Source organism: Bombina bombina, chromosome 7 (genome assembly GCF_027579735.1).
Source record: "Bombina bombina isolate aBomBom1 chromosome 7, aBomBom1.pri, whole genome shotgun sequence".
Lineage (NCBI taxonomy): Eukaryota > Metazoa > Chordata > Amphibia > Anura > Bombinatoridae > Bombina > Bombina bombina.
In genome coordinates, this window is record NC_069505.1 from 174,220,850 (window position 1) to 174,236,751 (window position 15,902).

General features: G+C 39.0%; 1 protein-coding gene across 3 annotated transcripts in view; it reads left to right on the forward strand.

Annotated features, from left to right (window-relative positions):
- Nucleotides 1-15,902, forward strand: part of OSBPL5 (oxysterol binding protein like 5) — a 526,154-nt gene that overhangs the window by 412,541 nt on the left and 97,711 nt on the right. For all 3 annotated transcript variants that reach the window (XM_053720419.1, XM_053720421.1, XM_053720420.1), the window contains one exon: nucleotides 4,752-4,937. In XM_053720419.1, the coding sequence (XP_053576394.1) occupies nucleotides 4,752-4,937 (186 nt within the window). The remainder of the gene's footprint in view (nucleotides 1-4,751; nucleotides 4,938-15,902) is intronic.

Genomic DNA, 15,902 nt, shown 5'->3' on the forward strand with positions numbered 1-15,902 from the left:
ATAGAATCCTATCAGCCAATCGGAATTCGACAGACGCCAAATTGGATGACGTCATTTAAAGGAACCGTCATTCGGCTAGTAGGGGTCGTTAGAAGAGGATGGATCCGCGTCGGCTGGGAAGAAGATGGCTCCGCTCCGCTCTGGAAGAAAGAAGATTGAAGATGCTGCTTGATAGAAGACTTCATCCCGATGATGGACTTCCGACTTCAGCCCGATGATGGATTTCTTCAGCCGCCGCTTGGATCCAGACTTCAGCCCGAGGATGGACATCACTCTTCAGCCCCCCGCTTGGGCTTGGATCAACACTTCCGAGGCTTGGATCAAGACTTCCGAGGACGGATCGGTGAACCTGGCATGGTGAAGATAAGGTAGGAAGATCTTCAGGGGCTTAGTGTTAGGTTTATTTAAGGGGGGTTTGGGTTAGATTAGGGGTATGTGGGTGGTGGGTTGTAATGTTGGGGGGGGGTATTGTATGTGGGTTTTTTTACAGGCAAAAGAGCTGAAGAGCTCTTTGGGGCATGCCCCGCAAAGGGCCCTTTTCAGGGCTGGTAAGGTAAAAGAGCTTTGAACTTTTTTAATTTAGAATAGGGTAGGGCATTTTTTTATTTTGGGGGGGCTTTGTTATTTTATTAGGGGGCTTAGAGTAGGTGTAATTAGTTTAAAATTGTTGTAATATTTTTCTAATGTTTGTAAATATTTTTTTATTTTTTGTAACTTAGTTCTTTTTTATTTTTTGTACTTTAGTTAGTTTATTTAATTGTAGGTAATTGTAGGTATTTTATTTAATTAATTTATTGATAGTGTAGTGTTAGGTTTAATTGTAACTTAGGTTAGGATTTATTTTACAGGTAATTTTGTAATTATTTTAACTATTTTAGCTATTAAATAGTTCTTAACTATTTAATAGCTATTGTACCTGGTTAAAATAAATACAAAGTTACCTGTAAAATAAATATAAATCCTAAAATAGCTATAATATAATTATAATTTATATTGTAGCTATATTAGGGTTTATTTTACAGGTAAGTATTTAGCTTTAAATAGGAATAATTTATTTAATAAGAGTTAATTTATTTCGTTAGATTTAAATTATATTTAACTTAGGGGGGTGTTAGGGTTAGGGTTAGACTTAGCTTTAGGGGTTAATCCATTTATTACAGTAGCGGCGAGATTCGGTTGGCAGATTAGGGGTTAATAATTGAAGTTAGGTGTCGGCGATGTTAGGGAGGGAGATTAGGGGTTAATACTATTTATTATAGGGTTATTGAGGCGGGAGTGAGGTGGATTAGGGGTTAATACTATTTATTATAGGGTTATTGAGGCGGGAGTGAGGCGGATTAGGGGTTAATAACTTTATTATAGTAGCGGTGCGGTCCGCTCGGCAGATTAGGGGTTAATAAGTGTAGGCAGGTGGAGGCAACGTTGAGGGGGGCAGATTAGGGGTTAATAAATATAATATAGGGGTCGGCGGTGTTAGGGGCAGCAGATTAGGGGTCCACAGGGATAATGTAGGTAGCGGCGGTTTACGGAGCGGCAGATTAGGGGTTAAAAAAAATATGCAGGTGTCAGCGATAGCGGGGGTGGCAGATTAGGGGTTAATAAGTGTAAGGTTAGGGGTGTTTAGACTCGGGGTTCATGTTAGGGTGTTAGGTGCAGACTTAGGAAGTGTTTCCCCATAGAAAACAATGGGGCTGCGTTAGGAGCTGAACGCTGCTTTTTTGCAGGTGTTAGGTTTTTTTTCAGCTCAAACGGCCCCATTGTTTTCTATGGGGGAATCGTGCATGAGCACGTTTTTGAAGCTGGCCACGTCCGTAAGCACCGCTGGAAATTAGAGTTGCAGTGGCGTTAAATTATGCTCTACGCTCCCTTTTTGGAGCCTAACGCACTGAAAACCCAGCCATTCTGTGAACTCTAAATACCAGCGGTATTTAAAAGGTGCGGGGGAAAAAAAAGCCAGCGTAGCTAACGCACCCCTTTGGCCGCCAAACTCTAAATCTAGCCGTTAATGCGGTATTGTGAAATAGAAATCTTAATTGAATAAGGTGCAATTATCCTGATGTTTCCAGCCATATTTTATAAATCAGTCAGTGCAAGCTAAACCTCATAGCTGAATGCCAGTGCATAGAGAAATAGCACCTCAATTAAACTCAGAGCTGCTTGTGGGCTAATATGTTCAGCAATATCACTACAATATACTTACGCCTAGATTTAGAGTTTTGTGGCCAAAGGGGTGCGTTAGCTACGCGTGTTTTTTTTCTAGCGCTGCTTCTAAACAACACTGCTATTTAGAGTTCTCTGAAGGGCTGCATTAGGCTCCAAAAGGGAGCGTATAGGCATATTTACCACCACTTCAACTCTCAATACCAGCGTTGCTTACGGTAGCGGCTAGCTGGAAAAACGTGCTTGTGCACGATATCCCCATAGGAAACAATGGGGCAGTTTGGGCTGAAAAAAAACCTAACACCTGCAAAAAAGCAGCGTTCAGCTCCTAACGCAGCCCCATTGTTTCCTATGGGGAAACACTTTCTAAATCTGCACCTAACACCCTAACATGTACCCCGAGTCTAAACACCCCTAAGCTTACATTTATTAACCCCTAATCTGCCGCCCCCACTATCGCTGACACCTGCATTATATTATTAACCCCTAATCTGCCGCTCCGTACACCGCCGTAACCTACATTATACCTATGTACCCCTAATCTGCTGCCCCTAACATCGCCGACTCCTATATTATATTTATTAACCCCTAATCTGCCCCCCAACGTCGCCGCTACCTAACTACACTTATTAACCCCTAATCTGCCGACCGGACCTCGCTGCTACTATAATAAATGTATTAACCCCTAAACCGCCGCACTCCCGCCTCGCAAACCCTATAATAAATAGTATTAACCCCTAATCTGCCCTCCCTAACATTGCCGACACCTAACTTTAAGTATTAACCCCTAATCTGCTGACCGGACCTCGCTGCTACTATAATAAATGTATTAACCCCTAAAGCTAAGTCTAACCCTAACCCTAACACCCCCCTAAGTTAAATATAATTTTAATCTAACAAAATAAATTAAATCTTATTAACTAAAGTCTTCCTATTTAAAACTAAATACTTACCTGTAAAATAAACCCTAATATAGCTACAATATAAAGAATAATTATATTGTAGCTATTTTAGGATTTATATTTATTTTACAGGCAACTTTGTATTTATTTTAACTAGGTACAATAGCTATTAAATAGTTATTTACTATTTAATAGCTACCTAGTGAAAATAATTACAAAATTACCTGTAAAATAAATCCTAACCTAAGTTACAATTAAACCTAACACTACACTATCAATAAATAAATGAAATCAATTAACTACAAGTACCTACAATTAAATAAACTAAACTAAATTACAAAAAAAACAAACACTAAATTACAAAAAATAAAAAAAGATAACAAGAATTTTAAGCTAATTACACCTACTCTAAGCCCCCTAATAAAATAACAAAGCCCCCCAAAATAAAAAAAATCCCTACACTAATCTAAATTAAAATAGATAACAGCTCTATTACCTTACCAGCCCTTAAAAGGGCTTTTTGCGGGGCATGTTCCAAAGAAATCAGCTCTTTTGCCTGTAAAAAAAATGCAATACCACCCCCCCAACATTACAACCCACCACCCACATACCCCTACTCTAACCCAAACCCCCCTTAAATAAACCTAACATTACCCCCCTGAAGATCTCCCAACCTTGAGTCATCTTCACCCAACCGGGCCGAACTCTTTATCCGATGGACCAAAAGAAGACATCCGGAGCGGCAGAAGTTTTCATCCTATCCGGGCAGAAGAGGACATCCGGACCGGAAGACATCTTCATCCAAGCGGCATATTCTATCTTCATCCATCCGACGAGGAGCGGCTCCATCTTCAAGACCTCGGGCGCGGAACATCCTTCTTCAACGACGACTACCCGACGAATGAAGGTTCCTTTAAGTGACGTCATCCAAGATGGCGTCCCTCGAATTCCGATTGGCTGATAGGATTCTATCAGCCAATCGGAATTAAAGTAGGAAAAATCTGATTGGCTGATTGAATCAGCCAATCAGATTCAAGTTCAACCCGATTGGCTTATCCAATCAGCCAATCAGATTGAGCTTGCATTCTATTGGCTGATTGGAACAGCCAATAGAATGCAAGCTCAATCTGATTGGAGCTGGCCCATTTTTGATTCAGCAACTGGGTAGCACTTTCTGATTGGTGTCTAAATGTTGCCACCAATCAGCAAGCGCTACCCAGGTTCTGAACCAAAAATGGGCCGGCTACTAAGCATAAATTCAAATAAAGATAGCAAGAGAACAAAGAAAAATGGAAAATAGGAGTAATTAGAAAGTTGCTTAAAATTGCTGCTCTATCTGAATCAAGAATTTTACATAAACTATTCCTTTAATTAGTTTTGTTTTAATGTCACTTTCATTTCAGTTTGGTTTTAGTTTATGCAATTAGACTTGGTTATTTAAATATTTAATTTTTTTATAGTATCCCTTTTGGATGCAAGAAAGAAAAACAATTGACTTTAATTGACATCTAATTTTTTATTTGACCTTTAACATCTGTGTGGTTACCACAGCTATCAAGCGAATATTTCCTCATCCTAATTCCCTCTATAACGTGATGTTTTTACTGTGCATGCTCTTGTAGTTCTTGACTTACATGAACTATTTTTTAAGGGCGTTATAATGCAGATATGCTACTTTTTCTGTTATAGGTTATGGCAACACGTCACTAGCGCAATAAATGACGGAAACCAACAACAGGCAACAGATGAAAAGTACATTTTAGAGGAAGCGCAAAGAAAAGCTGCGAGGGAACGCAAAGAGACAAATATGGAGTGGTCTCCAAACCTGTTTATATATGATGAGATCTTAAAAGAATGGCGCTATAAGTATGAAGAGTAAGGACAGCCACTGAGCTTGAATGAGGAAATAGAAACATAGATTTATATTAAACAGAAGCACCATTAGGGGACAGTTTACCCAAAAACTTTCTCTACTTTAATTTGTTCCCAATGATCCACTATACCTACTGAAGTATATTCAATTGTTTACAAATAGCTTCTTATCCTTTATATTGGCATTTGAAATAGCTGATTTAGCTTGTAGTATCCCTATCTATATTGACAGTTTCTATACCTAGGTATAGTCTATTTAGAAACTAACGCCTAGATTACGAGTCTTGCGTTAGCCTTAAAAAGCAGCGTTGAGAGGTCCCAACGCTGCTTTTTAACACCCGTTGGTATTACGAGTCTGGAAGGTACAGGTGTACCGCTCACTTTTTTCCGCGACTCGAGCATACCGCAAATCCCCTTACGTCAATTACGTATCCTATCTTTTCAATGGGATTTTCCTAACGCTGGTATTACGAGTCTTGGAAAAAGTGAGCGGTACACCCTCTCCTGTCAAGACTCCTACCGCATTTAAAAGTCAGTAGTTAAGAGTTTATTGATGTTGAGAGTGTGGTATAACCCAGCAAAAACCAAACCCTTAGGGGGCGCCTCCAAATACAAATGACAAAAAATAGTAGTGTGAAAGGAAAAAGAGAAAATGGATATACAACTCTATAAGCACTATATCTACCAAACAATGTCCATAGGAGATATGTGGAAAACAAGTTCCAATGTACAATAGTCCAAAAAAATGTGGCAGCTCTCGGTTGTAGGATGGTCTTCCTATGATGTTAGATAACTGAAAAAAGAAAAAAGAAAAAACAGAGGCGCCGACATGGCCTAGTAATGCAATCTTATCTTTGCATTACTAGGCCATGTCGGCGCCTCTGTTTTTTCTTTTTTCAGTAGTTAACACCTAGATTTAGAGTTTCTTTCATGTAATTAGCAAGAGTCCATGAGCTAGTGACGTATGGGAAATACATTCCTACCAGGAGGGGCAAAGTTTCCCAAACCTTAAAATGCCTATAAATACACCCCTCACCACACCCACAATTCAGTTTTTACAAACTTTGCCTCCGATGGAGGTGGTGAAGTAAGTTTGTGCTAGATTCTACGTTGATATGCGCTCCGCAGCAAGTTGGAGCTCGGTTTTCCTCTCAGCGTGCAGTGAATGTCAGAGGGATGTGAGGAGAGTATTGCCTATTTGAATGCAGTGATCTCCTTCTACGGGGTCTATTTCATAGGTTCTCTGTTATCGGTCGTAGAGATTCATCTCTTACCTCCCTTTTCAGATCGACGATATACTCTTATATATACCATTACCTCTGCTGATTCTCGTTTCAGTACTGGTTTGGCTTTCTACAAACATGTAGATGAGTGTCCTGGGGTAAGTAAATCTTATTTTCTGTGACACTCTAAGCTATGGTTGGGCACTTTGTTTATAAAGTTCTAAATATATGTATTCAAACATTTATTTGCCTTGACTCAGAATGTTCAACTTTCCTTATTTTTCAGACAGTCAGTTTCATATTTGGGATAATGCATTTGAATTAATCATTTTTTCTTACCTTCAAAAATTTGACTCTTTTTTTCCTGTGGGCTGTTAGGCTCGCGGGGGCTGAAAATGCTTCATTTTATTGCGTCATTCTTGGCGCGGACTTTTTTGGCGCAAAAATTCTTTTCCGTTTCCGGCATCATACGTGTCGCCGGAAGTTGCTTCATTTTTTGACGTTATTTTGCGCCAAAAATGTCGGCGTTCCGGATGTGGCGTCATTTTTGGCGCCAAAAGCATTTAGGCGCCAAATAATGTGGGCGTCTTATTTGGCGCTAAAAAATAAGGGCGTCGCTTTTGTCTCCACATTATTTAAGTCTTATTTTTTCATTGCTTCTGGTTGCTAGAAGCTTGTTCTTTGGCATTTTTTCCCATTCCTGAAACTGTCATTTAAGGAATTTGATCAATTTTGCTTTATATGTTGTTTTTTCTCTTACATATTGCAAGATGTCTCACGTTGCATCTGAGTCAGAAGATACTACAGGAAAATCGCTGTCTAGTGCTGGAGCTACCAAGCTAAGTGTATCTGCTATAATTTTTGGTATCTGTTTCTCCAGCTGTTGTTTGTATTGCATTTCATGACAAACTTATTAATGCAGATAAAATTTCCTTTAGTACTGTTACATTACCTGTTGCTGTTCCGTCAACATCTAATTTTCAGAGTGTTCCTGATAAACATAAGAGATTTTATTTTTTAAATCCATTAAGAAGGCTATGTCTGTTATTTCTCCTTCTAGTTTACATAAAAGTCTTTTAAAACTTCTCTTTTTTCAGATGAATTTTTAAATGAACATCATCATTCTGATACTGATAATGGTTCTTCTGGTTCAGAGGTTTCTGTCTCAGAGGTTGATGCTGATAAATCTTTGTATTTGTTCAAGATGGAATTTATTCGTTCTTTATTTAAAGAAGTATTAATTGCATTAGAAATAGAGGATTCTGGTCCTCTTGATACTAAATCTAAACGTTTAAATAAGGTTTTTAAATCTCCTGTAGTTATTCCAGAAGTGTTTAATCTCCCTGATGCTATTTCTGAAGTAATTTCCAGGGAATGGAATAATTTGGGTAATTCTTTTACTCCTTCTAAACGTTTAAGCAATTATATCCTGTGCCATCTGACAGATTAGAGTTTTTTTGGGACAAAATCCCTAAGGTTATGGGGCTGTCTCTACTCCTGCTAAATGTGCTACTATTCCTACGGCAGATAGTAATTCATTTAAGGATCCTTTAGATAGGAAAATTGAATCCTTTCTAAGAAAAGCTTACTTATGTTCAGGTAATCTTCTTAGACCTGCTATATTTTTAGCGGATGTTGCTGCAGCTTCAACTTTTTGGTTAGAAGCTTTAGCGCAACAAGTAACAGATCATAATTTTATAGCATTATTATTATTCTATAACATGCTAATAATTTTATTGGTGATACCATCTTTTGATATCATTAGTTGATGTCAGGTATATGTCTCTAGCTATTTTAGCTAGAAAAGCTTTATGGATTAAACTTGGAATGCTGATATGTCTTCTAAGTCAACTTTGCTTTCCCTTTCTTTCCAGGGTAATAAATTATTATCTCAACTGTTTCTGGAAGGAAGGGAACTTTTTTACCAAAGGATTAAAAATCTAAGGTAAATTTAGGTCTAATAATCATTTTCGTTCCTTTCCTCACAATAAGGAACAAAAGCCTGATCCTTCATCCTCAGGAGCGGTATCAGTTTGGAAACTATTTCCAGTTTGGAATATATCCAAGCCTTATAGAAAACCTATAGCCAGCTCCTAAGTACCCATGAAGGTGCGGACCTTATTCCAGCTCAGCTGGTATGGGGCAGATTACGTTTTCTTCAAAGAAATTTTGATCAATTCCATTCTGAATTTCTGGTTTCAGAACATTGTTTCAGAAAGGTACAGAATTGGCTTCAGTTAAGGCCTCCTGCTAAGAGATTTTTTTCTTTCCCGTGTCCCAGTTAACACAGCAAAGGCTCAGCATTTCTGAAATGTGTTTCAGATCTAGTTGGCTGGAGTAATTATGCCAGTTCCAGTTCTGGAACAGGGGCTGGGGTTTTATTTTATCTCTTTATTGTACCAAAGAAGGTCAATTCCTTCAGACCAGTTCCGGATCTATCAATATTGAATCATTATGTAAGGATATCAACATTCAAGATGGTTACTGTAGGACTGTCCTGCCTTTTGTTTAGCAAGGGCATTATATGTCTACAATAGATTTACAGGATGTGTATCTGCATATTCCGATTCATCCAGATCACTTTTAGTGTCTGAGATTCTCTTTTTAGACAAGCATTACCAGTTTTGTGGCTCTACCGTTTGGCCTAGCATCAGCTCCAAGAATTTTTTTCAAAGGTTCTTGGTGCCCTTCTTTCTGTAATCAGAGAACAGGGTTTTGGTATTTCCTTATTGGACGATATCTGGGTACTTGCTCAGTCTTCTCATTTTCGAAGAATCTCATACGAATCGACTTGTGTTGTTTCTTCAAGTTCATGGTTGGAGGATCAATTTACCAATCAGTTCATTGATTCCTCAGACAAGGGTAACCTTTTTAGGTTTCTAGAATAGATTCAGTGTCTATGACTCTGTCCTTGTCAGACAAGAGAAGTTTAACATTGATATCAGCTTGTCAAAACCTTCAGTCACAATCATTCCCTTTGGTAGCCTTATGCATGGAAATTTTAGGTCTTAGGACTGCCGCATCAGATGCGGTCTCCTTTGCTCATTTTCACATGCGACCTCTTCAGCTCTGTATGCTGAACCAATGGTGCAGGGATTACTCAAAGATATCTCAATTAATATCTTTAAACCGATTATACGACACTCTCTGACATGGTGGACAGATCACCATCGTTTAGTTCAGGGGGCTTCTTTGTTCTTCCGACCTGGACTATAATCTCAACAGATGCAAGTCTTACAGGTTGGGGGGCTGTGTGGGGGTATCTGACGGCACAAGGGGTTTGGGAATCTCAGGAGGTGAGATTTCCGATCAATATTTTGGAACTCCGTGCAATTTTCAGAGCTCTTCAGTCTTGGCCTCTTCTGAAGAGAGAGTTGTTCATTTGTTTTCAGATAGACAATGTCACAACTGTGGCATACATCAATCATCAAGGAGGGACTCACAGTCCTCTGGCTATGAAAGAAGTATCTCGAATTTTGGTTTGGGCGGAATCCAGCTCCTGTCTAATCTCTGCGGTTCATATCCCAGGTATGGACAATTGGAAAGCGGATTATCTCAGTCGCCAAACGTTGCACCTGGGCGAATGGTCTTCTCCCAGAGGTATTTCCTCAGATTGTTCAAATGTGGGAACTCCCAGAAATAGATCTGATGGCTTCTCATCTAAACAAGAAACTTCCCTGGTATCTGTCCGGATCCCGGGATCCTCGGGCGGAGGCAGTGGATGCATTATCTCTTCCTTACAAGTGTCATCCTGCCTATATCTTTCCGCCTCTAGTTCTTCCAAGGGTATTCTCCAATATTCTAAACAAATGCTCGTTTGTCCTGCTGGTAGCTCCAGCATGGCCTCACAGGTTTTGGTATGCGGATCTTGTCCGGATGGCCTCTTGCCAGCTGTGGACTCTTCCGTTAAGACCAGTCTTTCTGTCTCAAGGTTCTTTTTTCCATCAGGATCTCAAAACCTTAATTTTAAGGTGTGGAGTTTGAATGCTTGATTCTTGGTCAAAGAGGATTCTCTGACTCTGTGATTGATACTATGTGACAGGCTCGTAAATCTGTATCTAGAGAGATATATTATAGAGTCTGGAAGACTTATATTTCTTCAGGATGGTTTAGATAAAGGTTTGTCTGCAAGTTTCTTGAAAGACAAATCTCTGCTCTTTCTGTTCTTTTTCACAGAAGGATTGCTAATCTTCCTGATATTCATTGTTTTGTACAACCTTTGGTTCGTATAAAACTTGTCATTAAGTCATTTTCTCCTCCTTGGAGTTTGAATTTGGTTCTGGGGGCTCTTCAAGCTCCTCCTTTTGAACCCATGCATTCTTTGGTCGTTATATTACTTTCTTGGAAAGTTTTGTTTCTTTTGGCCATCTCTTCTGCCAGAAGAGTCTCTGAATTATCTACTCTTTTTTGTGAGTCTCCTTTTCTGATTTTGCATCAGGATAAGGCGGTGCTGCGAACTTCTTTTAAATTTTTTACCTAAGGTTGTGAATTCTAACAATATTAGTAGAGAAATTGTGGTTCCTTCATTATGTCCTAATCCTATGAATTCTAAGGAGAAGTCATTGCATTCTTTGGATGCTGTTAGAGCTTTGTAATATTATGTTGAAGCTACTAAGTCTTTCCGAAAGACTTCTAGTCTATTTGTCATCTTTTCCGGTTCTAGAAAAGACCAGAAAGCTTCTGCCATTTCTTTGGCATCTTGGTTGAAATCTTTATTTCATCATGCCTATATTGAGTCGGGTAACACTCCGCCTCAAAGGATTACAGCTCATTCTACTAGGTTAGTTTCTACTTCCTGGGCGTTTAAGAATGAAGCTTCGGTTGATCAGATTTGCAAAACAGCAACTTGGTCCTCTTTGCATACTTTTACTAAATTCTACCATTTTTATGTGTTTTCTTCTTCTGAAGCAGTTTTTGGTAGAAACGTACTTCAGGCAGTGGTTTCAGTTTGAATCTTCTGCTTATGTTTTTTCATTAAAATTTTATTCTGGGTGTGGATTATTTTCAGCAGGAATTGGCTGTCTTTATTTTATCCCTCCCTCTCTAGTGACTCTTGTGTGGAAAGATCCACATCTTGGGTAATCATTATCCCATACGTCACTAGCTCATGGACTCTTGCTAATTACATGAAAGAAAACATAATTTATGTAAGAACTTACCTGATAAATTCATTTCTTTCATATTAGCAAGAGTCCATGAGGCCCGCCCTTTTTTGTGGTGGTTTTGATTTTTTTGTATAAAGCACAATTATTCCAATTCCTTATTTTTTATGCTTTCGCACTTTTTTCTTATCACCCCACTTCTTGGCTATTCGTTAAACTGAATTGTGGGTGTGGTGAGGGGTGTATTTATAGGCATTTTAAGGTTTGGGAAACTTTGCCCCTCCTGGTAGGAATGTATATCCCATACGTCACTAGCTCATGGACTCTTGCTAATATGAAAGAAATGAATTTATCAGGTAAGTTCTTACATAAATTATGTTTTTGCGTTAGAAGGGGTGCGTTAGCTACATGTGTTTTCCCCCCCCCCGCGCACCTTTTAAACAACGCTGGTATTTAGAGTTTTCTGAAAGGCTGCGTTAGGCTCCAAAAAGGGAGCGTACAGGCATATTTACCGCCACTGCAACTCTAAATACCAGCGTTGCTTACGGACGCGGCCAGCTTCAAAAACGTGCTCGTGCATGATATCCCCATAGGAAACAATGGGGCAGTTTGAGCTGAAAAAAAAACTAACATCTGCAATAAAGCAGCGTTCAGCTTTTAACACAGCCCCATTGTTTCCTATGAGGAAACACTTCCTAAGTCTGCACCTAACACCCTAACATGTATCCTGAGTCTAAACACCCCTAACCTTACACTTATTAACCCCTAATCTGCCGACCCCGCTATCGCTGACCCCTGCATTTTATTATTTACCCCTAATCTTCCGCTCCGTACACCGCCGCAACCTACATTATAGCTATGTACCCCTAATCTGCTGAACCTAACATCGCCGACCCCTATATTATATTTATTAACCCCTAATCTGCCCCCCCAACGTCGCCACTACCTTACCTACACTTATTAACCCCTAATCTGCCGACCGGACCTTGCCGCTACTATAATAAATGTATTAACCCCTAAACTGCCGCACTCCTGCCTTGCAAACCCTATAATAAATAGTATTAACCCCTAATCTGCCCTCCCTAACATCGGCGACACCTAACTTCAAGTATTAACCCCTAATCTGCCGACCGGACCTCGCCGCAACTCTAATAAATGTATTAACCCCTAAAGCTAAGTCTAACCCTAAAACTAACACCCCCACTAAGTTAAATATAATTTAAATCTAACAAAATAAAATAAATCTTATTAAATAAATTAATCCTATTGAAAGCTAAATACTTACCTGTAAAATAAACCCTAATATAGCTACAATATAACGAACAATTATATTGTAGCTATTTTAGCATTTATATTTATTTTACAGGCAACTTTGTATTTATTTTAACTAGGTACAATAGCTATTAAATAGTTAATAACTATTTAATAGCTACCTAGTTAAAATAATTACAAAATTACCTGTAAAATAAATCCTAACCTAAGTTACAATTAAACCTAACACTACACTATCACTAAACTATCTACAATTATCTACAATTAAATCAACTAAACTAAATTACAAAAAATAAAAAAAGATTACAAGAATTTTAAACTAATTACACCTACTCTAAGCCCCCTAAAAAAATAACAAAGCCCCCCAAAATAAAAAAATGCCCTACCCTATTCTAAAATAAAAAGTTAACAGCTCTTTTATCTTACCAGCCCTTAAAAGGGCCTTTTGTGGGGCATGCCCCAAAGAAAACATTTCTTTTGCATTTAAATAAACATACAATACCCCCCAAAATTACAACCCACCACCCACATACTCCTAATCTAACCCAAAAACACCCCTTAAAAAACCTAACACTAAGCCCCTGAAGATCTCCCTAACTTACCTTCACCACGCCGGGTATCACCGATCCGTCCAGAAGAGGGTCCGAAGTCTTCATCCTATCCGGCAAGAAGAGGTCCAGAAGAGGGTCCGAAGTCTTCATCCTCTCCGGCAAGAAGAGGACATCCGGACCGGTAGACATGTTCATCCAGGCGGCGTCTTCTATCTTCATCCATCCGGCGCGGAGCGGGACCATCTTGAAGCAGCCGACGTGGACCCATCCTCTTCCGGCGACTCCCGACGAATGAAGAATCCTTTAAGTGACGTCATCCAAGATGGCGTCCCTCGAATTCCGATTGGCTGATAGGATTCTATCAGTAAATCGGAATTAAGGTAGGAAAAATCTGATTGGCTGATTGAATCAGCCAATCAGATTCAAGTTCAATCCAAGATGGCGTCCCTTCAATTCTGATTGGCTGATAGAATTCTATTAGCCAATCGGAATTAAGGTAGGAAAAATCCTATTGGCTGATGCAATCAGCCAATAGGATTGAGCTTGCATTCTATTGGCTGACTGGAACAGCCAATAGAATGCATCAGCCAATAGGATTTTTCCTACCTTAATTCCAATTGGCTGATAGAATTCTATCAGCCAATCGGAATTGAAGGGACGCCATCTTGGATGACATCATTTAAAGGAACCTTCATTCTTCAGTTGGATGTCGTTGGAAGAGGATGCTCCGCGTCAGCTGGCTTGAAGATGGACCCACTCCACTCCGGATGGATGAAGATAGAAGATGCCGCCTGGATGAAGACTTCTGCCCGTCTGGAGGTCCTCTTCTGCCCGGATAGGATGAAGACTTCTGCCCGTCTGGAGGACCACTTGTGCCCGGTTGGGTGAAGACAGCTCAAGGTAGGGTGATCTTCAAGGGGTTAGTGTTAGGTTTTATTAAGGGGGGATTGGGTGGGTTATAGAGTAGGGTTGGGTGTGTGGGTTGTGGGTTTTAATGTTGGGTTTTTTGGGGGGGGTTTTTACAGGTAAAAGAGCTGATTACTTTGGGGCAATGCCCCGCAAAAAAGCTCTTTTAAGGGCTATTTGTAATTTAGTGTAGGGTAGGGATTTTTATTATTTTGGGGGGCTTTTTTATTTTATTAGAGGATTAGAGTAGGTGCAATTAGTTTAAAAAAATTGTAATTATTTTATTATTTTCTGTAATTTAGTGGGGCTTTTTCCGTACTTTAGTTTATTTTATTTAATTGTAATTTATTGTAGTTAGTTTATTTAATTTATTTAATGATAATGTAGTGTTAGGTGTAATTGTAACTTAGGTAAGGTTTTATTTTACAGGTATATTTGTATTTATTTAAACTAGGAAGTTATTAAATAGTTAATAAATATTTAATAACTATTGTACCTAGTTAAAATAAATACAAACTTGCCTGTAAAATAAAAATAAATCCTAAGATAGATACAAATTTAACTATTAGTTATATTGTAGCTAAATTAGAGTTTATTTTATAGGTATTTAGTTTTAAATAGGAATAATTTATTTAATAATAGTAATTTTATTTAGATTTATTTAAATTATATTTAAGTTGGGGGGTGTTAGGGTTAGACTTAGATTTATGGGTTAATAACTTTATTATAGGGGCGGCGACATTGGGGACAGCTAATTAGGGGTTAATAATTGTAGGTAGGTTACGACGACATTGGGGGCGGCAGATTAGAGGTTAATAAATATAATGTAGGTGTCGGCGACGTTGGGGGCAGCAGATTAGGGGTTCATAAGTATAATGTAGGTGGCGGCGGTGTCTGGAGCGGCAGATTAAGGGTTAATAATATTATGCAGGTGGCGACGATGTCGGGGTCGGCAGATTAGGGGTTAATAAGTGTAAGATTAGGGGTGTTTAGACTCGGGGTTCATGTTAGGGTGTTAGGTGTAGACATAAAAAGTATTTCCCCATAGGAATCAATGGGGCTGCGTTAGGAGCTGAATGCTGCTTTTTTGCAGGTGTTAGGTTTTTTTTCATCCGAATCTGCCCCATTGATTCCTATGGGGAAATCGTGCACGAGCACATTTTGCAAGCTCACTGCTACTGTAAGCAACGCTGGTATTGAGGTGAGATGTGGAGCTAAATTTTGCTCTCCGCTCACTTTTTTGCGGCTAACGCCGGGTTTAAAAAAACCTGTAATACCAGCGTTGTCTTAAGTGAGTGGTGATAAAAAAATGCTCCCGACAAAAACTTGTAATCTAGCCGTATGTAAACACAGCCAGCAGAAAAAAATTACACTCACAGTGGGAGGTAGAAGAGATAAATCTCTAAAATGTTAATTTTCAATTGTTCTTTCTAAGTATAGTAAGAGACAAAGATAAGAAAGGGGAGCATTTTAGTGATAAGATAACGAGATCTGATCTGTCTGCAAGCTTAACCTATTTTGATGGGCTTTGGTTTCTAAGCGGTTTCTCATACATTTTATATGCTGCAGCCGGTAAAACAAGTCAGGGGGAACACATTCAGGGAAAAACAATTCTACAGTAGACTGTCCCTTTATGTGTGCCCACAGACTTATGCATAGCCCGGGCATTCTTAAGTCTTTGTCCTTTGCATCTCTATTGGAGGTTTATTCTATGACTCCTGTAAAGTATTATTATTATTGGGGATATGGACAAGACAAAAAAGATAATAGCAGCACAGACTTACAGTATTAGGTCATAAAGCACATTGTAGATAATAGCAGCACAGACTCACAGTAATAGGTCATAAAGCACATTTTAGATAATAGCAGCACAGACTCACAGTAATAGGTCATAAAGCACATTGTAGATAATAG